Source organism: Leuciscus leuciscus (genome assembly GCF_965113295.1).
Source record: "Leuciscus leuciscus genome assembly, chromosome: 12".
In the NCBI taxonomy this organism is placed as follows: Eukaryota; Metazoa; Chordata; class Actinopteri; order Cypriniformes; family Leuciscidae; genus Leuciscus; species Leuciscus leuciscus.
This window is the reverse complement of record NC_138736.1, coordinates 13,704,616-13,729,894: the sequence shown is the minus strand read 5'-3', so window position 1 is coordinate 13,729,894 and position 25,279 is coordinate 13,704,616. Positions and strand designations below refer to the sequence as shown.

The following is a 25,279-nucleotide window of genomic DNA, read 5'->3' as shown; positions in this document are numbered from 1 at the left end:
ACTTTAAATTATGTAAAATTGCTATGTTTTAACAATCTTTTGTTGTGCTTTAAAAAAGTACACTTATTTAGATGTGTTGACTAACATACTGAAGCACAAAGTACTTGATTATAATTTTACGTTTAGTGTGTTATTTGATATTACATTTAAAGTTAACATATTTTACTAAATTGTAGCTTTATCATTACAAATGTATTTACAAATGACATGAAGTTTCAAAAGAAATGACATCAAAGTATATTACCATAAATGCATGTCTATACATTTGACAGTACACTTTAATCATGTGGCAATGTCAATGGATGTACTGAATGGAAGATCTGATATAAAAATATCCTTTCTAAATGTCCTGAAGTGGAGCAAAAAAGAACTCTAACGTGATTCTAATTCCATTTAATATAAATTCAAACTTTAATACATATTAAAGGAACCGTATGTAAGATTGTGGCCAAAACTGGTACTGCAATCACTTTCAAATTACTGTAGAGCGGTGTATCCCCTCCCCCTCCCCCTGACTCGAGGTTGCCACTTAGGCTGCAGGATCCAGCAGGAACGTAGGCTGCTACAAGGAGCTTCCAATGGCAAGTGACGAGTCCTACACAGTACGTTTTTTCTCTGACTTTGTCACGACGTATTTCAGATTCATAACGAGGTCTTTTAGGTTTCGTAACGTTACAAATTTTTTATCCGACACGTTTGTAGCTGCAGCTGTGACTGTGGTAACTAGAGCAGAGCTGGCAACCCGGATGCCGAAACACTACTGACTTCGTGATTAGTAGATAGGTTGAGGGTGGAGCATCAGGCCAAAACACAACATGACAACATCAACATCAGTTGAGGGCTGCAACTTCACTTTTAAATGACAATATCCTGGCCGAACTACTGTTGTCAGTGATATAAGTATTTGAAATGAACATGATTTCTTAATGTCTAGTGACATATCAGGGCCATTTTATGATTAATTGAAATACATTTCTTACATACGGTTCCTTTAATTTAATTGGAATTAAGTATCTGAAACGTTTATCCGTTTACACAAGTATATTCGTTAAAGTATATTATTTGCATAAGTCTTCCTTTAAAAATAGTGCTAACATGTACTTCTTTTTCAATTGTACTTCACTTCTCAGTGGCCAGTTTATTTCACACACACACACACACACACACACACACACACACACACTTCTTCCCTGAGAAGAAAAACATGTCACCTTAAAAGGCCTCTAGATCTAACGTTAAAAGCTGTCATTTTCTGTTAAGAGAGCTATCTGATGCTCTGAAACAGGGCTAGATCATTTTAAAATATCTATTTAAATATGTCTAACAGGTTAAATGGAAATAAGCCATTTGTTAGTTGTGGGTTTTTTTGGGGGGGTTTTTTTGTACTAAGCCAAGAGAAACAAGGCTTGTTAAATCTTATTGAATGCCTCTGCATGGGTTAGCAGAACTCAGGTGTGCTGGGCACAGTGCCATCAGAAAAGCACAGTCAGGTTTGTGAGCATTAATGCTGAGTGCCAGGAAAGAGTCACATTGCTGGCAAGAGGCATATAGTGTGCTTGCTCAGTGCTTACTGCATCAATGATTGGAAAATCTACTGGATAAATGAGGTGTGATTATCTTTTAGCCTCCTTCCCCCTGTGTGGTTTAGCCAAGGTTTTTTTTGTTTTTTTCCTACAGGTGCATCTGTTGCTGACTGCGTTAGCCTTGTGTTCATCCATCAGTGATATTTAAACTGCTACATGATGAATGATTAATAATGTGCCAGTGCAAATTAGACCAAATGTTGAATACAACCCTTGTAAAAAAAAAAAAAAAAAAAAAAAAAAAATTGTACTTGCAGATAATATAATATTAAGGAAATAAAAGGCCACTTAAGTGTACTTAAAGATATTAAACGTTCATGAATATGTTTCAGTACACTAAAAAAGTGCACTTACAGTATAATGTCAATTAAAAAGATCCTTACATAAAAATCATTACATTTTAATAATCTTTTGTTGTGCTTTAAAGAACACTTATGTGTTGACTAACTAAAGCATATAAAGTACTTGATAATAATTTTAACTGTAGTGTGTTATTAGATATTACATTTTAATTACAAATAGATTTAATGTACTATAATGCAAGTTTTAAAGTATGTTTTAGTTTACCATAAATGCTTTGTCAGTTCAACTAGTTGCATTTAATATAAATTTTAACTAACACATTTCATTATTGTGATTGCAGTTACAATGCAATGAAGTGTCTGAAAACATTACATTCAGTTCACACTTTAGTATATTCTTTTAAAGGGGTGGTTGATTATGATTTCACTTTTTTAACTTTAGTTAGTGTGTAATGTTGCTGTTTAAGCATAAACAACATCTGCAAAGTTACAACGCTCAAAGTTCAAAGTAAAGGGCGATATTTTCTTTTAAAGAAATTGCTTTTTAAGGACTACAACAAACGGCTGGTAGGGACTACACAACATTCCTCCCGGATTAGTGACATCACCAACCCTAAGATTTACATAAACCCCGCCCCCAGAAATGCGATTTATAGATTATCATGACAGAATATGCTAATCAATGAGTAGAAGATAACTACACATAAACTACAGTGTTAACTTATGTGGGGGGGGTAATGGTTTGTAAAGGTTAATGCCCCTGTCTGGGAGGGTAATGCTTTGTAAAAGTTAAAAAAGTTTAACATAAGATATCTCTTTAAAAAAAATTTAATAAACGAATTTAAATCTTTTTAAAATTGACTTTTGAAAATAACCTTTGTTAAATTTATAGAAGTATTTGTTAATATTAATGGACCAGAGCTTAAATAGTTTTATTGTTTAACTAACAACTAAAAAAAGATTTATAAATACTAACAAATATATTGCTCATTCATTGTCTGTTAATGTTAGTTAATGCATTTATATGATAAACAAATGCGCAGCACTTAAGGGGGTCGCACACCGGACGCGCCGCGCCGTGCCACGTCTAGGACAACTCGAGGTATCGCACACCGAACGCGCACTTTCTCAGTTTATGGCCAGCAATATTGTTATGTTTAAGGACATTATGAAATTAAGATAATGCCTGTACTATGTTATGATTGTACTGTAGGCTACAATTAAATACAATCGTTGCTAAGTCTGCAGTCGCGTCCGTTAACTGAATGAATTGAGAATATCACCTGAAAATCCTATAACAGCAGCCATTTTCATTCAAGCAGCTGATTTCTGTAAATGAGAGTAAAACTGAATGTATATTGCAGCACAGGGTGAAGTCAGTATATACATTAACGACGATTTGAGACAAATAAATGTACATTTATTGTAAAACTATGTAGATGGCGCTCTGTGGCGCTGCAGGATTTTGAACAAGGTCCTGAGCCGTTGCTGGGCGCCGGTTTGAACATAAAATGCTCAAAGTTTTTGAAATGTTCAGTGCATGTCTGTGTGATGTAAAAGAACATAAGCTGTTGAAGCTCCACCCTCTGTGCTGGGAGCAGCAGCTCATTTGCATTTAAAGGGACAGACACAAAAACTGTGTGTTTTTGCTCACCCTCAAAAAATGTCAATTTTAACATGCTATATACAAATATCTGTTGGGTATTTTGAGCTAAAACTTCAAATACACACTCTGGGGACATCAGAGACATTTCACATCTTGTGAAAAGGGCAGTATACCATCCCATTTAAAGTATTATTTATCTAAGTACTCTTTTTAAAAGTATGCTAAAGTGTACTCCTTCACGAGGAAATGTTTTACTGGGAGACTTACAATGAAATAAGGCTCAAACTGCATTGCGCAGTCTGACACTCCAGCTTTTTTCAGCATAGAATGAACATCTGATCTATTTATTTTCTAATATTCAAAGGGGTTACCGGACTCGTTCAGCTAGATGAGAATGGTGATCGGGAGATTGACTTTGCTCTATGGGACATGACCGACACGAATACAGGAGTTTATCAGGTACGGAGCCCTTCATCTGATCACATACACCTTTTCACATTTAAAATACATAACTGGCTAAACCCACCTCAACACTTCTGAAATGATTGCTGTGTGTCTTAGATTGTATCCGTGTATAATGGCAGTCAGAAACAAATGATTCCAGAGCCAGGGATGAAGGTGCACTGGCTGAAGGGAAGTCCGCCTCCAGATATCCCTCTGTGTGGCTTCAAAAATGACAACCCTTCCTGCCTGGCAAGTAAGTGCAGACCCATATAACTCATACAATAATAGATCTCTATGAAAAGACACCAGACTCCACTGTTCTCAGCCAAAATCATGTTCCAAAATATACCTTCCCAGATAAATTAGACTCAAATCAATATTCCATGTGCTTGCATTTATATTTATATATACACACATGCATATTCATGAATATATACATCACATACATGTAAACATTTGCTCACAGTATATATAGAGGTGTAAAGTGTTGCCAAGTAATGTTTATCATTATAATTTAGTGCAGTGTTTTAAAGTAGAATCTGTGCAATCAGCTTTGATATTAAGACTGTAGTGACCAGTTAATGGATTTTTTTAAGTGGGTTGAAACACTTGGAGTTAATGATTAACGTTATAATTAAATCAAGGAATGTTCCATGTTGTTTTAATACAGCTCTATAATCTTACGTAATTAAGTTTAGGTTAATAACAGATCCAAAAATACCACATAGCAGTTCATCATTATTGTGAGGGCTTCATTTTCTCTGTGGTCTCATCAATTTTTGAAATTAAAATGCTTGTGTTTATACTTTGTTTATACTTACTGTAATGTGTTCTGGTAAAGATCAGGCATGTCAAGTCAACCATACCAATTATAGGATGACCATACAAATTATAGGATAAGATGGAAACCAACTAATAGCACAAAACATAACAGGATTCATCAGATCCATCTAATACTTACTAATGTTTGTGTTGTTGTTGTTGTTTTCCCTCCAAAATTGTCACTTCCTGGAGGATGATGTAATTAAGGACCCAGACCAAAATGGCTCATATTAAAATAGGGGAATTATTTACACTACCATTCAAAACATTTGGGATCGAATGCATTTATTTGATCGAAAATACAGTAAAATAGTAATATTGTGAAATATTATTACAATTTAGAATAACTGTTTTCTATTTGAGTATATTTAAAAATGTTTTTATTCCTGTGATTTTACATCAGCCATTAGTCAAGTCATCAGTATCACATGATCCTTCAGAAATCATTCTAATATGATGATTTGCTGCTCAAGAAACATTTCTTAATATCATCAGTGTTGTAAAAAATGTTGTGGAAACTATGGCATATTTTCAAGATTCTTTGATGAATTGCAAGTTTTGAAATTGAAATAGATTAGATTAGTTTACTGTGTCTTCTGATCAATTGAATGCATTTTTGATTAATAAAAGTATAAATCTCTTTTTTAAAAATTGGCCCCAAACTTTTGAACAGGTAAAAATACTGATGTGATCATCAATGTGAATGTAAGTTTAAAATTCCAGCATATTAAGACCGCATTATGGAAATGACCCATCTGATTAAGATTTAGAAGAAGTGGCCTACTTAGCAACAGCCCTCATGGTAAATTAGTTTTTTTGTCAATTTCATGCAGTTCTCATTGAAACCTTATTATATGGTTTCAAATACTGAATAAAATGTATGAATAAATGTCAGAATAAAATGTATGAAATGATTGCAGCAGGTTAGATTACTGCTGTCTCTGTGAAATATAATGAAATTATGTGTGGACATTGTGTTCTTGGTTTTGTTCCTCAGAGACGGTCACCATGCACCAGATGATCTCCATAGTGGTGTGCTTCATTTTTATCATCATCGTAACGGTCACAGTCTTCATATACAGGTCAGTTGAAACCCGTGCAGATAAACACATGCAGTGTCTATACTGAGAGCGAGCGACATAACAAATTTAGAGCGCTTTAATGAAGCTTTATTGATTATAACATGAGCGTTCTTGTTTTTGTTGCGTCATTGGCCTGCAGTGTAGACATAGTGTAACACTATAGTGTCAGGTGTGAAAATACTGATCTTTGGGCGATATGGGTCTGATATATTATATCTCTCTGTCTGTCTTTCTTTCTGTCTTTCTTCTCTATCTGTTCCTGATGTTTAATTAGGGAACTTACTGCCAGACAACGACAGAGACAGATATAGCAGCTCATTCTACGTCTCCATGACTTCATCACTTTATTCGAAATGTGTATCCAATGACGATGAAATGCATATGATTTCTGTTAAATTCATGCTGAGGATTGCAACCAATGATGGTTGTGCTTTATTAAAAAGGCAAAGTTTAAACTGTTGTCCAAATATGCTGTAGATCAGTGATGTTCAGCTGTTCACATTCTATTACCATAATACATTTTTTATTTAATTGCACTTATTTCTTTATAAGACTTATAACTTATATACATTTAAAAACATTAAATAAATGTTACACATAGTGTTACATATATTTCTATTTAGAGTTGGGGTAGGGTCAGAGTTTTCTGTCAAAACGTGTTGCTTCCAGTTCTTGCATATAGAGTATCACGATATTAAAATGTGATGAGATTTCTCGTCAAGGTGAAAAGCTGTCTCGCGATATTGCCATGACGGAGCGTTAGGGTGAAATTAGCATAGAATATGACACTGCTATATTTACATCACACTACAGTGCCCATTGCTGCACCGCCTCCACTGTCGTTTTGCTTTTTTATTGAATTAAAAACCATTTAATTCAGTTGGATAATGGTCGCTTCAATTGTAAACTATTGTAAACGTCTGCTTTGCTCATCCAGCACGAGCTGCAGTCGCACAATGTGCAGCAGGAATCACAGTTCACTGATCACGTGACGAGAGTAAGGTGAGAGATGACTGACCATAGTGTGACTGACCATGGCGGAGTCGTTGCGCAAAAGAGCGAATGCGCGCTCAGCACCACCGCTCCCTCTACACAAAGTATGTGCGATCACGAAGGCGACAGTAAAACGCGAGCTCCCTGAATGCACGCAATTTCGGCTACATACAATAGCCTGTCTCCCAATATCAAACCTATCTTAGGCTGGATAGTGTAGGTTTAACCACCTCTTAGCTTTAGTCTCTGTTTTGGTCTCTGTTTGAACTTTGAATATTGAGAGAGTACTTTGATTATGGTTCCACTTATTGTTTGCACTTAATAAGACTAAGAAAAAACTGTTATTTGTTTTTGTTATTCATACTGTTTTTATTTCTATGTTCAATTTGTGGAAAGGAGTTCAATTAGGATGTAACACAGCCTCTATCAGAAGTTCTGGAAGCTCTTAATTCATGTACAGTACGGTCTGAAGAGACTCATGTGAAATCATACAGGAGAAAAGCCAGTCAGTTGAGTTGTTGTCTTTCAATGTATGTGATAATTCATACTTAGAAAGTAGAACTAAAGTGGCATTCATTACAAGATGATCAGTTAAAACATTTCAAAATGCTCCTACAGACAATTTTTCCAGTCATGAATTTTGTCATTGAGGATTTCTTAAGAATACTGTGCAAAAATCTCCTCTTGTCTCGTGAACTCAATCTCGTGTCTCGTCTCGTGAGCTAAGTGTCTCGTCTCACCTCTACTTATCAATTCTTAGGACATTTTAATTTATAGGACATATGATTAGAGCTGTCACGTTTTGTTTTTATGTTTCATGTCTTTTATTTAGGGATGAACGTACACACTGGGACACGCAAATAATAACTAGCAGTGAAAATAGCAACAGTGTGTTATTGTCATTATGAAGACACAAATGGTTTATTATAAATGTGTATCAATTAGGCTCAAATAGATTATTATTTTATTCCTTCAAAGGCTCTCTCACATTAAGGTTGGAGACCCCTGCTTTCGACTGTCAGATATCTGTGCATTGGTGATCTTCTGTTTCTGTAATTCCATTTACCTCTTTTTACAGCCATGTTTCGATGAATACCACATTTTTCAATGGGTCACTCTACAATTGCTCTGGTGGATGCTGTTGCTCACTTTCAGATGCCAAAAATTCTAACTGCAGTGTACACACTTCCTTTATAGGAAACAATATATGTTTTAATAAATTATCTTATTATTATAAGTCTTAAGTTATAAGTAATTGTAGAATAGCCCAACTATATATACTGACAATACGATTGTGTTTATTGTGCTCTGTATTCATTCTATAAATGTCTGCATGCTTTAGTCATTATATAATAATAATTCTGCTGATACTTCTAATAATAAAATATCAAAGTTCTTTTCCTCTGAGGGATATTTTATCTATTATTACATATGTCTTTTAAATATTCCATTGCTGACAGTGACACACATATTGGCTTGTCTTATTTAACATGGGTGACTCACTATCTTTAACGTGGGTTTGTTATTCTCTTTTGTCTTTTTTATCTGATGTTTCCCCCATTACATCCCTTCTCTCATTGTCCCTCTCCTCTGCATATTTATACTCTTCTTTCTTTCTCTCTCTGTCTCTTTCTCTGTCTGTCACTCGGCGGGCATCAGGAAGCTGAAGCTGGAGAACGAGTTGACCGCTCAGCTGTGGCGTGTGCACTGGGAGGACATCCAGATGAGTAACATGGAGAAGATGCTGCGCAGAACCTGCAGCAAACTCACCATCTCACTGGTGAGGGGGAACACACTGTCATTTCTAAGAGTTTACAATAGTTTAAGTAAACATACTCATGTCTTACTCCTCTTTCCACACACAGAGAGGCTCTAACTATGGCTCACTGCTGACTATGGATGGAAACTTCCAGATCTATGCCAAGACTGGCTACTACAAGGTATTAAAGATTTAGTGGTTAGGGGTGGATGGGCCACTGGGCCCATTAGGTCACATTCGAATCTCATTATCTTTTTGTCTTTTAATGTAAACATTTTTAAATAGAATGTGTTCATTTGACTGTTCATCTGATAGGATGATTTTTAAAATCATGATCCTGTTTAAATTTAGGAGCCTTTTTCTGAAAATGAAAATTCTGTCAGTAATTACTCACCCTCATGTTGTTCCAACCCTGTAAGACTTCGGATCACAAATTAAGATATTTTTGATGAAATCTGAGAGCTGACGTCTCACTCCTTCATAGGCTGCTAGGTAATTGTATTCTGCCGGCCTAGAAAAGTTAGTAAAGACATTGTTAAAATAGTCCAAGTGACTACAGTGGCTCAACCTTAAGTTTATTAAGCGACGAGAATAATAAAACAAAAAAACCTTAATTGAACTATTAATTTTGACGCGAGTTTACAGGAGCGCCACGACGCATGCGCGAGAACTGAGATGATAACTTTAACCATATTTCAAAGACATATAAAGATGTACTTACAGTAAGTCCTAAAGTCGAATTAGCTCTAAAGTTTTGCTAATTGCATTTAACATAAATGTAATCTTTAATAAATTTTCATGCAATTGTCTGAAAACATTGCATTCAGTTTGCACTGAAGTATATTCCTTTAAAATACATTGTTTCTGTAAAAAGCACCATTTTTAAGAGTATGCTAAATTGTACTTCTTTTTCACAATGGATGAAAATACACAATGAAGAGTCAAAATAAGAGGTTTATTATTTAGACCCCTTCATTCCAATACATTAATTCATTCATTCATTCCCTGTTTTACTAATTACTGTTCTATCCGTGTGCTGTTTTTTTTACATTTGAAAATATCCTGCCTAGCAACTGACATGTCAAATAATGGCAGGGTTCATCTTTAGTTCCTCCATAATACCATCGGCTTGCCCAGGCTAATGGCCAGTTCTTCATCTGTTGATCTAGCTCCTCTCCAATTAAGCAGAACCCCTGAGGATGTGTGCTATTCATCTCCACATGTCATCATTTTCTCCATTAATTAGGATGATGCTTAATTAACTCATTATGTTTCTCTTTTTTTCTAATGAAGAGGCATTTCTTCTGTCTCCAAAGTCCTCGGACACTTTGCTAAGCCCACGACCACAATCAGGGTGAAACTAATGTGCATTACTGCCTCTTTTCCAGGGAAACATAACAGCCATTAAGTATGTCAACAAGAAACGCATTGAGCTCACCAGGAAAGTGCTGTTTGAACTCAAACATGTAAGTGTGCGTCCATGCCGTTTTGTGCTTTTTGCCAGGTGCCTTCATCATAATTAAGTTTATATGATGTTCTGGGAGATATTAATAGCTGGGGACTGATGGAAAAAGAGGGGCTAAACAGCTCTCTCTCGCTCTCTCTCTCTCTCTCTTTGTTCATTACTGTTATAGATGCGAGATGTTCAAAATGAGCACCTGACGCGCTTTATTGGTGCTTGTATCGACACACCCAACATCTGCATCCTTACTGAGTACTGCCCTCGAGGCAGCTTACAGGTAAACACTCACGAACACGACGAATCTATGTATTAATAGATGGCTCATATTTATGCTACACTTTTTGTTACACTAACCAGGGCTCAACAATAAGGATTCCAATTTTGACTTACCTTGCCAGTATTTTCCCTGCATGCGTGCATGCATGCATAAATAAATAATGAATAATTAAACAAATAAAAACATGTTTTTCTACCATCACATACAGTATAAGTTCTTCTCACTATAACTATAACAAATATTCTCACTATTAACTAGTTGCTTATTAACTTGCATATTACTTGGTTATTGGCTGTTTATTAGTACTTCTAAAGCACATATTAATGCCTTATTCTGCATGACCATATTCTACATCCCTTAAGGCCCCGATATACTTCAAGCAAAATCGAACAACGAACTGATGTGACGTCATTTCGAACAAAATCAAGCCAAAATGAACTTTGTTTGGAGTTTGTTTTGGGAGTTCTAAACAGTTGGCCAAATCGAACTTTCCAGAAAGGTTCGGCTCCGGCTGGTAAACACCTTTTCTACTACCATTGATCTGTGGCGATTACATAATAGTTAGGTGTGTATGAAGACTCCGCCGCCTTTCACGTGAAAATCTTTTCCGCTTCATTTCCACTGTTCACTCAGTCGAGGTCAGACGTCCGCGTTAAAACATGCGCGTGCTGCACATTTTTACATATTAATCTAAACGTATTTCTCAGCAGTGTGGGCGGCATCGAATGTTCGCTGACGCTGGTCACGTATTCCGAACTTCGTTTTACCCCTAAGCAAAGAACGAAAAAGAACTTCGCTGTGTGTATATTGGGGCCTTTAATTCTACCCAATACCTGAACTTAACAACTACCTTACTAACTATTAATCAGCAGTAATTAGGAGTTTATTGAGGCAAAAGTTGTAGTTAATAGTTAATAGTGTGTTTATATGTGTGTTTGTGACCTGTAGGACCTAATGGAGAGTGATGGAATCACGCTGGACTGGATGTTCCGCTATTCTCTGATCAGTGACATCGTTAGGGTGAGCATTTCACCTTCTTCGCTTAAACGGTTCGTTCACCCAAACATTTTAATTCTGTCATAAGTTACTCACCCTCATGTTGTTCCATCGCATTAGTGTTTCGTTCATCTTTGGAACACGAATCTCTGTTTTCGAAGAGATAAATCTATCTCGAAGATCTGAATTTCTGTTCCTCCATTGACAGCTACACAACTACCACTTTGACAAAAAAATTCATAAAGAGATCGTAAAACTAATCCATATGAATCGAGTGATTTAGTCCAAATTGTCTTTATGAACTTTATGAAGCGTCAAATTGGTAGTTGTGTAGCTGTCAATCGAGGGACAGAAATCTCTCAGATTCCATAAAAAATATCTTCATTTGTGTTCTGAAGATGAATGAAAGTCATACGAGTTTAGAACGACATAAGTGTGAGTAATTAATGACAGAGTTTAAATTTTTGGGTGAACTATCCCTTTAATCTCAGAGGGAGAAGGAAAGGGAAAGATGTCATGCTGTTTTAATGTTTCTTGTTAAAGAACACTAAAATGTAACTGTATGAATCTACAGCAAACTGCTTTACATATTTTAAAATACTGTTCTTGGTTTGACATTATGCAGTGGTGAGACTTGTGTAATTTGAAAGGGTTTATGAGGATGTCACTTCCCTGACTGGCAAATTATGACTCCAGAAAGCGTTATTGCAGTTGCAAAGGAGTCTTTAATTAATATTTTCGTGGTGCGGTGTTGGTAAATACGATGGATGCTGTCAGATGTCTTTGTAAGAGTGTCATCTTTTCACCACTCAGGGAATGGCGTTCCTCCACAACAGCGTCATTGTCTCTCATGGCAACCTGAAGTCTTCCAACTGCGTGGTGGACAGCCGCTTCGTGCTGAAGATCACAGATTATGGTCTGGAAAGTTTCCGCAAGGAAAACAACTTAGAGGATCTGCACGCTTTCTATGCACGTGAGTACCATGGCAACACGTACGTAGATATAGAATGCATGCGTGTGGAGAAGCCCGTAATATCAATGTTTGCACATGTAGGCCAGCTGTGGACGGCCCCAGAGCTTCTGCGTGCCGACAACCCCCCTGCATGTGGAACACAAAAGAGTGACGTCTACAGCTTTGGCATCATCCTGCAGGAACTCGCCCTGCTGAAGGGCGTCTTCTACCTGGAAGGTCCCTGTCTTAGCCCCAAAGGTCAGAGCTCACACATAATACTGTACAGGTATAATCAACATGTTATTATTGTGTCGAGATCTATTCATTTATTCAAAAGTACATTCAAATGTAATCCATAAATACAATGATGTGAATACACCTCTTCAGGCATGTTCTTAATTTCTGAATTAAAGTTCATTTAGATTTTTTGATGGGCTTAAAGTCAGAAATATCAGGGTGATACAACTGTCCTGATATCATATTTTAGAAATGTAATATGCTGTGATTCCCCAAATTAATGATATTTAATGAATATATACACTATATATATATATATATTAATAAAAATGCTAAATTTGTGAATAAATAAATAAATGGTTGGACAAAATAATGTAACTGACATTTTCAAAACCATATGATACCAGCCAGTGTTATTTTATTAATTATAAACCATTATAGTGTTTATTTATTTTTTAATTCACTTTTATTGATAGTTTTAATTTTAATTTGTTTTTGTCTTCTTTTTTTTTACATTTCTACATTTCAGTACAACAATTTGTGTAATTCTTTGTCATTTCAGTTTAAGTTTTAGTTTCATTTTTATATACAAACTTATTTATACATAAAGTTATTTATTCCAGTTAGATGCCAATGCAACATTTCTAATTTTTAAGTTTCATGTGATATTTATTGTTTGATTTTATTTCATCAATATTTTAATGACTGAAATTATTTTTAAAAGTTTTAGTTGTCATTTTAGTTAATAAGTTAGTAACACTGAAAACCAACATGAATACAAACAGTACATTTCTTAGAACTTGGCATGTTACACTTTATTTTAAAAGATTTTTCCTTTTCTTTATCATAGACACTCTTATTTATCACCCAATGCTGGCTTTGCTGAATTTTGCATAATTTTCATATTGGAATTTTCCGTTTTAGCAACAGACTCTAAAAAGTGCCGTTTAATCACTGTTTAATCCCTAAAAAAGCATGAAAGAGACATACATTTTATTTCATGCTTTCAAGAGAAGTTTTTATTTGTGAATATGAATATTGCAGCATTCCACTCACAAGAATGGTTAAGCCATTATGCAGGTGAGAGTGCTTTCTCATTTAGCTCTTTGATGTGAATCAAAACAGCATTAAATAAAATGTGTTAATAAGACACAGATTATGCAGCTAATTACACTGATAACACTTTACCATGTCATTTTTCCATTCCATGTCATCTGTGTGTCTACATTCACCGCACCTCTCTCTCTCTCTCTCTCACACTCTCTCTCACTCTCTCTGACTCTCACTCACTCACTTTGTGAGCAAGATGAAATAACTTTCCAAAAGTCAAAGTCCAATTTACCAAAGTATTAGTAATAGAGGCCTAAACCAGTAGACTTAGGTTTTAGATAAAACACCAGTTGATTAAAAGTCATTGTAAAAATGGCTCAGGAAAGTTAAGTTGTTTCTGAGAAAGGTTTGAGTAGAGTTTTTACAAATGACACTTGTTTTGAAATCTTTTTATTTATTTATTTTTTACTGCAGTGACATTCAGAAATGTCTAAGTGTTCAGTATGCCAATATATACACACACTCAAATAAATACATGCAATAGAGATATTGTTTATAAGTTATGCTGCATTTAAAAGTTTAGAAGTGTCCTGGTCACTTTCAGCTGTGACAGTAACTGTCTCCGCTGCTTGCTTTATTTTGGGTGTTTTGGGATGGGAAGCCTATGTTCTGTGTCTTATTTACATTCTATCAGTGTCAGTATTGCTTATGTAGGTGGTGGGTGGTGGAAACATGGACACAAACACACATTCACTTAAACTCGGCGATGTCACCCATACTCATAAATGGATCACCACACACATGCCAGCGGCTGCATTAAAGAAAGACAACAAAACATTAGCGGCATATCTGGAGCAGCGCCAGCTCACCATGAGAACAAAGGGATTCAAAGACATCAATGAGAGAATGACAGAGACACTGGTATTGACAGTTTGCACAGAGTGATAGATAGATAGATAGATAGATAGATAGATAGATAGATAGATAGATAGATAGATAGATAGATAGATAGATAGATAGATAGATAGATAGATAGATAGATAGATAGATAGATAGATAGATAGATAGATAGATAGATAGATAGATAGATAGATAGATAGATAGATAGATAGATAGATAGATAGATTCTATAGGGAACATTGGCAATAGTTGACAATTTAAGACATCAATAAATAATTAAATGTATTAAAGCCACAATGTTTAAATTTCTGTACTACTATCTGTTTGTTTGAGTGCCAAAATGTGTGAGTGAGTTTGAGACGGGACTATGTGCTTGATGAACAATGGCAAACAGAGTGGTGGAAACTTGTTTGGAAACTAGTAGAACCACACTTGTGTATAAATAAGCTACAGCCGCTTTGCAAGCGGTTCATCCAATCGTATTTTAGAGCCAGCTATGCACTTAAAGGTCCATGAATAAAGATAAAGGAGGAGTGAGACAGGAAGGTCCTGTCATCATTATTCGCATTGATTGCTGTGAAGACATTTGTTAAGTCCAAGGTCCTCTCAAAACCTGTGAATGACACTTTCATCTCTTTTACTCTTTTTTTTTTCTCACATATTTGCTCTCTGTCTGTCTCTGTCTCTCTTTTACTCACACCAGCAGGGAGTCCGATCACTCTCACTGTTTTTCTGTGAAATTTGATATGCTAACTCTATTTTCTAATCTATGCATGTTATTTGCTGTGATAGAGAGTTGTGTAACTCATTGTCAGGAGAATGTTTATTTACATGTTCCTCCTTTGCTGTCTGTAATCTCTGTTTCAGAGGTCATAGAGCGTGTGGTGGAGGGCCGGTGGCCGTACCTGCGTCCGCTGCTGTGTCCTCAGAGCCACAGCGATGAGATGGGACAGCTGATGCAGCGCTGCTGGTCTGAAGACGTCAACGAGAGGCCAGACTTCAGCCAGATTAAAGTTCTGCTCCGCAAGAATAACCGGTACCTAAAACACAAATCATCTCATGAACAAGTGACTTGACAAATTGACCAAATAGCAGACTTTGGGTTGAAATTTGTATGCCTAATGTCATGTGTATAGTTTCAGACAATGTAACTGGTCACTGTTTATTGTTAAACTTTTCATAATTTTAAGTTTATTCATTTAATGAATTTTTAAAAGCACTCTTCTATAATATATAGTCTCTTAATTAATATGAGGCAATACACAACTTTGAATGCTTTATTATTATTATTCAGTTCATCTACATAAACTCTTATCGGTAGTCAATCAAATTAAAATATTTATATTTCTTAATATGTTTATTGATTAATATACTTTAATAATCATTATATACGAAATGAACATTGTGTATTATGGGTGTTAATTTTTATGTATGTATTTATTTATTTTTGTGGAAATCTGCATGCACTGCCTATGCTGCAGTGATCAGACACACATTCACATCTCTTGTCTCTGCCTCACCTTCTCCGTTTTGGCCTCAGTGGATTTGGTTCCAACATCCTGGATAACCTCTTATCCCGTATGGAGCTGTATGCCAATAACCTGGAGGAGTTGGTGGAGGAGAGGACGCAGGCGTACCATGAGGAGAAACGTAAAGCTGAAACTCTGCTCTATCAGATCCTCCCACAGTAAGTCCCACACATATCTTTCATATTTATAAATGATTTTTATTCTTGTTTATTTCTGCTTTTTGTTTTGGAAGCACTACCAACACCTGGTGTGATTCTTTCGTTTGAACTGATTCTTTATAATGATTTGTCGAAACCAATTTGCAAAGAGTTTGTAAATCACACAACTAAAAGTTTAAGATCAGTATGATTTTTTAGGGTAATTTATGCTTTTATGCATCAAGGATGCATTTAATTAATTAAAAGTTGCATTACATGCATTTATAATGTTACAAAAGATTTCTGTTTCAAATAAATACTGTTCTTTTGAAATTTTATATTCAACAAAGAATCCTGAAAAATATGTAGAATGGTTTCTACAAAAACTTTAAGCAGCACAACTGTTTTCAACATTGATAATAATCAATAAGAAATGTTTCTTGAGCAGCAAATCAGCATATTAGAATGATTCCTGATTGATCATGTGACACTGAACACTGGAGTAATGATGCTGAAAATTCACTAAAATGCATTTTAAAATATAATACAATAGTTATTATAAATTGTAAAAATATTTTGCAATATTACTGTTTTTACTGTATTTTTAATCATACAAATGCAGCCTTGGTGTGAGCTTAGGAGACTTCTTTCAAAAACATTCAAATATTTTACCGACCCAATACTTTTGATCGGTTGTGTTTGTAAAAAATATGAGATGTGTAATTCTAATGCAACATTTATTCACAAAAAATATATATATTTTGACCTGGTTCTTTTAAATGATTCATTTAAAGTGATGTGCACATATTTTATAAAACATAAAAAAAGAGCACATGCAACTGTAGTGGGGTCTAAAAGTCTGAATCCACAAGGCATCTTTTTTTGCCAATTGAAATCATTTTCTCTCTGGCATGAGGCCGTGTCTCATTGTGTGTGCATTTTTTGTTGCAGTTCAGTGGCTGAGCAGCTGAAGCGAGGTGAGTTGGTGCAGGCAGAAGCTTTTGACTCGGTCACCATCTACTTTAGTGACATTGTGGGCTTCACCGCATTATCAGCTGAGAGCACACCAATGCAGGTAAGAAAACCTCCAGCATTGGGTATAATTCAGTAAACACTCCTCAAGGAGACGCACGGAAATAATTATATGCTAATTTTGTCGTTTACTGTGACAATTAGTCACAGTGCAGTATTGAGCTAAAACAGAGTATCTATTTGTCGATTTGTACATCCCACAGGTGGTGACGCTGCTGAATGATCTCTACACTTGCTTTGATGCAATCATCGACAATTTTGATGTGTACAAGGTAATTCCAGACAGTCATTACATTCAGCATTTGTTCAACAACATGAGCGCTTCATTAGCTGAAAGTGGCTGAGATGCATCTCACAATCAGTGAGCCGACCCTCGTAAAAAAAGTAGTATACTTTAAAAAGAGTACTTATTATGGAAATAATATACTTTAAAGGAATATACTTAAAGTTGCGACCGACTTTACTTCAGTATTGTGATGTATTTTCTGAGTGAAAATAGAGGGTGTGGCTTGTTTTTTCCACTGGGAATTGATTGGATCTAGAAAAGTAGGTTCCATTCACCTCGATGTCAAAGCAGACTGACATTTGAAGGTGATGTTCCAAAGACGTCAAACTGACGTCATCAGAGAAGGAAGGCCATATTGATTAAATATTACAAAGACTGTGTGTGTGTGTGCGCGCATGTATGTATTAACTTGCATGGATGAATTATTCACCACAAGACTAGTAATTTGCACTAACAAAATAAATAGGATTTGAATCAAATGTTTCATTGTTAAGTCCAATCTGAATAATGTTTTCAGGCACTTTATTACATGTTAGTTGCAATTAAATAAAAATGTTTTTGACCCACTTAAGTAGGACTTAAGTACATCTTTATTATGTAATTTCATAATTACTTCTATTATCTTTGAAATATGGTTCAAGTTTACTGTTGAATGTACTGACAAACATTTTGGTAAATATACTTTAAACATACTTTAATTTAATTTATGTAAATAAATTAGTAATTACATATCAGTAATTACATATATTTATAATGATGAAATTGTAATTTAGTTTATTTAAAATATATTAACTTTAAATGTAACATTGAATTACATACTTTATAAGCGTTTTAGTATGTTAGTCAACACATCGAAAATAACTGTACTTATTTAAAGGGTTAACTAACCCTAAACCAAACCCTATCCCTAATTATATAGTCCATGTTATAAGTGCATGTTGTTTATTAATATTACTATTTGTATAATTACAGTGTAAAAATGGCACCTTAAAATAAAGTGTAACAAAATGTAAAATCTGGTAACACTTAATTTTAAAGTGTCCTTGTTTACACATTACATGTAGTTACTATAGTAATTACTACAAATTGTGTATAATTACATGCAACTAACCCTAAACCTAACCCTATAGTAAGTACACGTTGTTAATTATTATTACTCAGTACTTAAATGCCTAATTAAACTGTAACACAGACTACTTAAAAAAGTGGGTTACACTTTATTTTACAATGTCCTTGTTGCATATGTTACATTTAGTTTCCATAGAAATTACTATAAATTAGGCATAATTACATGCAACTAGCCTTAAACCAAACCTAATCCTAACCCTATAGTAAGTACACGTAGTTCATTTATAATACTCAGTACTTAAATGTATAATTACACTGTAACAAGGACACCTTAAAATAAAGTGTAACCAAAAATCCCAATTAAGAGTGTTAAAAACAAAATCATGAAAGTGTACTCTATTTAAGTACACATAAATGGCCTTTAATTTCATTATACTTTTAAGATGTGAAATACACTACACGTGCACGTTCAGTAGGATCAAATGCACTTCTTATTTTACAAGGGTAATGATGTGTTTTTGTGTGGCGCCCCCAGGTGGAGACCATCGGCGATGCTTACATGGTGGTGTCGGGACTTCCCGTGAGGAACGGGAAACTGCATGCACGCGAGATTGCCCGCATGTCTCTTGCTCTGCTGGAGGCCGTTCACTCCTTTCGAATCCGCCACCGACCCAGCCAACAGCTCCGCCTACGCATCGGCATCCACAGCGGTGAGGATCATGGGTCATGAAAGTGTTTAATAGAGTACAAGTAGAGCACAGAGCAGTCTGCCCTCTCTGGGACGCATCTGTTTGTTCATGACTGACTGTAATGGAGAAGTTTGACTGGCGGTTATATGTGTTTGGTTGTGTGTTTTCATGTGTCCAGGTCCTGTGTGTGCAGGGGTGGTTGGTTTAAAGATGCCTCGGTATTGTTTGTTTGGCGATACAGTCAACACATCTTCACGTATGGAATCCAATGGAGAAGGTGAGGTGCCTCCAGACTTTTAAAGGGGTGATATTCAACACTTCTGTTGTCCATTTAAGTCCATTTATTATGTAAGTGAAGGTTTTTCACTGCAGTATTTGTAATTTACACTACTGTAAAAAGTTTTTTTTTTTTTTTTAAGTCTCTTATGCTCACCAAGACTGCATTATTTGTACTACTTTGAAATATTACAATTTAAAATAACTCTTTTCTATTATATATTAAATTTATTATATTTTAAAATGTATATTCCTATGATGCAAACCTGAATTTTTAGCATCATTTCTCTTCAGTGTTACATGATCCTTCAGAAATCATTCTAAAATGCAGATTTTTCTGCTCAAGAAACATGTCTTATTATTGTCTATGTTGTAAAGAGTTGAGCTACTTAATATTTTTGTGGAAACAGCCATACATTTTTAGCAGTCTTTGATGAGGTTCAAAAGAACCGCATTTATAATAGAAATCTTTTGTAACATTATAAAGGTCTTTACTGTCACTTTTGATCAATTTAATGCATCCTTGATTAATAAAAGTAGTAATTTCTTTTTTTTAAATTAATAAAATTTTACTGACCCTAAAATTTTGAACAGTATAGTGGTTAAAATTATAATTTTGCACCCTCTTTCTGACAGATGGAATGGAACCCATTATTTACTACTGCATCTTTAAAAATTATTTATATAATGATCTCTGTTATGATTGGTTAAGCTCACTGAATGTGAAAACCGGTTCTATTCGTTTATTCAGTTGAACTGATTAGGGATTTGTAAATCACTTTACAGTGGGGAGCCATAATGACCATATAAATACACAAAAATATAGTGATAAGTAACAGTGTTATCCTGGGAAGAGCAATGACAATTTGAAAACTCATTCATCAAGTGGATGATGAATCCTTAAATAGCTGTTAATATTTACATATGTTTGGTCATACAGGTCATATTGGTCATTTGGTTTTGGTCATTATTCAGCAAGGATCATTAAATTGACATTAAAAACATTTATTGTTTTTACTTATTTATTGTATGCAGGTGTACTAATAGTTCTGATGTCAGACTCATTTTTCCTTTTTAATTTAGGTAAATTATCATTTATTAGAATAAATTATAAACTGCATTTATTTTGCTAAACAATATAATGAACCTTAGTTACAGTATTTAATTTGATGCAAAAAAAATAAAATAATAATAATCTACTGTGTACTGATACCTCTTCCATCAGCCCTGAAGATCCATGTGTCAGAAGCCACACGGGCCATTCTGGAGGAATTCAACTGCTTCCAGCTGGAGCTCAGAGGGGATGTTGAGATGAAGGGAAAGGGACGGATGAGGACGTACTGGCTGCTAGGAGAGGTTGACTCCAACAATGCCTAAAAACTGACTGACTGAGAAAAAGAGCTACAAAACAAACACATCTAAACAAATACTGGGACAGTGTGGGACACTGCAACCCTTAACTGGGACGAAAGGATGAAAGACTAAACTCAGAGAGTAACGTTTCAAAACTGGGTCTTATTCATATTTCATCTCCCAAAGTTTCACGTTATGTCTTCATGGGAATTTCGCTATGACTGTTTTTGCCAAGTAAACTCAAAAAGAAAAAACAATACTTGAGCAGAATGGTTTAGACAAATGGATGATGACATAACACACCATCAGATTGGTGACTGTTGAGCTGAATGTTTAAGCGCAGGCCCTTCTGCTGGTGTGATATCATACCCGTCCGGGTCTTGTAAGAGTTTTGAATGTTGTTTTGTCGTGATAGGTCTTTGTCCAGATTTTTTAAAGCAGTCATCGGGAGTTGTTTGGGTCTGTTTGTTGTCGTTCATGTTTTTGGTCACACAAAGACACAGTGCTGTAGCCCCTGTATTTTTTTATTTTTTTTGTCGATTCCTCTGGGATGCAGTGATTCAGAGTTCAGTTCAAAACTCTTCCATCTGCCAAAACTGATCCAGAGGGGTTTGAACCACAGATTAAAGTTACGCACAAAAGAGAAATAATAATAAATGTCAAGCATAATTAAGAAAGCATAGAAATGTTCAATGATGGATTCTGTTCTCAGAGCTCACGACAACTATGTACTAAAAACAGAAAGGTTTTTCCTTTGTGTTTTTTTGCGTGCAGACAACAACGTTATCAAAATGATTCACGTTCACACGGATCCGTGAAAATGACTATTATTTGGCAGTAGTTGGCGATCTCACTTTGTAAAGAAACACTACGCACCTATAGACTGAACACGTAAAACGCATGTACATGACATCACCGTTCCCACAAATTTGCGCTTCTGTAGTTTACACTGAGACAATAACGTGTAAATGAATGGTATACATGTAAAAAAGTTTTTCGTTTTTAGTTGAAATAGTGTTCCAGCTAAAACTAGCCCAGGGATGTTCTTGTGTTCATTTAATTGCAGGATTTACTTTCCCCTCAAAGTCAAGAAATGACCACATTCAACTTACGTAAAGTGACATTTTCAAATGGAACTTGATTTTATCCATCAAGATCGAATTTGATCACTTTGATGTTATTGGTTCATATTATTTTTGCTGCATTTATGAAATCAGAGATTCCACTCTGATTCATTCATGTGCTTGGACTCAAAAACAATTGGGGTCAGTAAGATTTTTTTTTAAAGAAATTGATACTTTTATTCAGCAAGGATGCATTAAAATGATCAAAATAACAGTAAAGACATTTTATCTTTTTTCAGGAAATCTTTTAAAAAATTAATCACAAAAATGTTAAGTAGAATCAATATTGATAATAATAAGAAATGTTCAATAATGTTTCACAATATTTTTATTGTATTTTTGATCAAATAAATGCTGCCTTGTTGAGCATAAGGGACTAAATCTTACTAGCACCAAACCTTTGAACAGTATAGATTATGGCAAAATATGTAATTGTCACCTCTGTATTCTTTTGCTAAATATTTAAGAACAAAGTATGTGACACACAAGCTTTAATAAAATAAGACCAATAATAATGCAGATAGCTGAATGTGTAGACATTTGAAATGTGTACTTCCTTTAAGTCGAAGCTGCTGCCATTTTAATTGTTTTACCCAAAATCCCATGTTTCTAACTTGCAATTATGTGAACAACAAAGATGTGAACAGTTTAAAGTAGCTGGACACTTAGAATTATGGTGATTCAACTACATATTGTTACATTTTAATGGATTATGAAAACATCTCTTCAGAATGTGATGAATGTGGATTAGAGCAGGAGGAGTTATATTATATAAATAAGTATATTTTGGACTTGTGTTTTCAATAAGCATAATATCTTTGTTAGGTTCAGAGCTTGAACCATGTACACATCATACACCTTTTAATATTTATCAGCTCAAATTGTTTTGTAGATTTGGGCAGGTCTTTCAAATCTTCATCTTCATTAAAATGCACACAGTATTTTCTGATAAAGTATGAACATTTCCAGCCAGCAACTTCCTGCTGTGTACGACAAAATCTCAGCTATGCCCATTTCCATCCAATGAAGCAAATGTCAAGTTTAAGATCAAGTTGAAACACACATTTCTTCCCCATTCTGAAAACTTTCACAGATTCTGGTGTTTTATAAGGTGTAAATTGTGCCGTGCTGCTCACCTCCCTGTGTCTATAAGCTGAGATAATGAGGATTTGGACAGAGACTTTTCCTGTTGCGATGACACCTGCTGAGCCATCAAATTGCACTGCGGGTCAGAGTCATCTGGGATAGCTGTTACATTTCAGTACAATCCGAAATCTTTGATCCATTCCCTGTGCCGATGACTGCATACAGTACACCCTGAGAGGAAACAGTCCAACAATTATCTAATGGCATTAAAAGCTTTGGTAATAAACATGAATGTCTGTGCCAGATGTAAATGCGGTGTTTTCCCACATCACTTATCTTCTGCTGTGACAACTCTGTCAAACTGTAGCAATGCACCATGTGGACATGATGGAGGACGTCCTGTGTCATGAGATCCTGATTGATAATGTCAGATGTACAGTGTTTAAGATGCAGCTCTTCTTGCTTTCCTGTTCGGAGGGCATGAATAATGATTGTAACGTTTTATCTGTCTTTTATGTGTGGTTTGGATAGCTGGGTCTGTGTGTGTCATATTGGTATATTACTACAAAGTCTTCAAGTGAAGTTCAAATTGATTATTGTGTTTTTTGGTTATGTTCGGGGGAGTCGGATTGTGTAAAATAAACACATTAAAAACACTGAGCCTTTACAAATTATTGTGCATTTAATGGTATACAGTAATGTGGTATTTGTCACAAAATCAAGCTTTTAAAGAATAATGCATCTAAGAAGCAAGTGCTGCTATATTAGTATATTCAATTTGATCCCAAATACTCAAACAATATGCCCCGTTATAAGCTCAATGTGTTAAATGAGCAATTTATTTTTTTTTGGTTTTGAAAACTATGGATATAAATATAATAAATAAACAAGGCTTTGTGTGTGTACAACAACTGATGCCTCGCATGGCAGTCAAAAAGTGCCTTTTTTATTATTTTTATTTCAATTAAATTAATGTAGGCTACTATATTTTACTTCGATAATGTGTTTTTTTATTTAATATTTTGTGTTTTTATGGTACTAAATTATATTTATTGAATAGTTATGATCTATTTATTACCTGTTAATCACTTTTTGGGCCACGTCGAAGAGGCGAATAAACGGAAGTGGGAGTATCAGGAGCGAGGAGTGCAGAAGGTATGGGATGAATATAGTATCAAAATGATTAACACGTGCAAGCGATAATCCATGAACTTGATAAAGGTTGCAGATATGTTATCTACAACCAAATGCCTTTCAACTTGCGTGTGCAAAATGTGTAGCAATTTGTACAAATAGAGACATTTTTGTGAATACAAATTTAAGCATGCAACAAAGAAGATGTGCGTTTGTGGATCAGGTGACACGCGTGCATTAATTGACTCGTTTCTGAGTCGATCCTATTTGAGTCATTTGGATTTTGAGACAAGCCGGATTAGCCTTGCACGATTCACACACAGCTGTCTGAGAAAACCTGCGACCACTAGATGGCAGTATGTGCTAAAACAGACAACACCATTTAAACATTATTAAAAATACATAGGCTACTGAGTTACTAAAACGATCTTTGTCAAAGATGTTACAATCCCCTGTTTTTAAAATGCTCGTTGGAAAAGGGGTAAGCAACATAAAAGGACAAGCGAGGCAAAGTGCAGTTTAAACATTTATTATAAGGCTAATTAAAGCCTTTCTCAGAGAGTGATTTGTTCATTTTGCGTCATTAAAGGTTGAACAAATTGCAACAGAAGCAAACTCAACTGATTTTTTATCCTCAATATGTCCTGAGTAAGGAAAAAAAAGTCCCGAAGAATCCCAGGGGGAAGTTTCGAAAAAATACCCAAATATACCCTATTCATACCTCTATAGATTTTTCTCACGTGAATAGGGTAAAAAAAAAAAAGACCTTTAGATATCACCATGAAAATTACTTAGTTGATTACATCAAGACAAATAAAAATTGTATTACAAGTTTTTTTTAATTGTTTGTTAACATGGACAAACGGTGCATAATCTAATTACGTATGTGCTAATTTGCATAAATACCACAACTGAACTAAACATTGGGTATAGCCAGGTGAAAATGTCTTGTTGAATCTTGTTGACATATAACAGTAAAATACTTAATGTTAAGGTCTGAATGGAACCCATTACGGCTACCCATGAACATTAATACATAGAGGCAGGAAGAAGTAGGCCTACTTTAAACCAGCCTTTATTTATTATTGCAGAGATGGGGT

At 35.1% G+C, this 25,279-nt stretch overlaps 1 protein-coding gene across 2 annotated transcripts in view; it reads left to right on the top strand.

The window, feature by feature from the left end:
* The window catches only part of npr1a (natriuretic peptide receptor 1a), a 122,395-nt gene extending 98,694 nt beyond the window's left edge, over positions 1–23,701 (top strand). For both annotated transcript variants that reach the window (XM_082186098.1, XM_082186099.1), the window contains exons 6-22: positions 3,856–3,950; positions 4,053–4,188; positions 5,755–5,839; positions 8,492–8,612; positions 8,698–8,772; positions 9,980–10,057; positions 10,226–10,330; positions 11,279–11,350; positions 12,140–12,299; positions 12,381–12,536; positions 15,333–15,501; positions 16,006–16,152; positions 17,083–17,206; positions 17,367–17,435; positions 19,053–19,227; positions 19,385–19,483; positions 20,708–23,701. In XM_082186098.1, coding sequence (XP_082042224.1) covers positions 3,856–3,950; positions 4,053–4,188; positions 5,755–5,839; positions 8,492–8,612; positions 8,698–8,772; positions 9,980–10,057; positions 10,226–10,330; positions 11,279–11,350; positions 12,140–12,299; positions 12,381–12,536; positions 15,333–15,501; positions 16,006–16,152; positions 17,083–17,206; positions 17,367–17,435; positions 19,053–19,227; positions 19,385–19,483; positions 20,708–20,859 — 2,018 coding nt within the window. In that variant the 3' untranslated portion in view covers positions 20,860–23,701. The remainder of the gene's footprint in view (positions 1–3,855; positions 3,951–4,052; positions 4,189–5,754; positions 5,840–8,491; positions 8,613–8,697; positions 8,773–9,979; positions 10,058–10,225; positions 10,331–11,278; positions 11,351–12,139; positions 12,300–12,380; positions 12,537–15,332; positions 15,502–16,005; positions 16,153–17,082; positions 17,207–17,366; positions 17,436–19,052; positions 19,228–19,384; positions 19,484–20,707) is intronic.
* Positions 23,702–25,279: the final 1,578 nt, after the last annotated feature.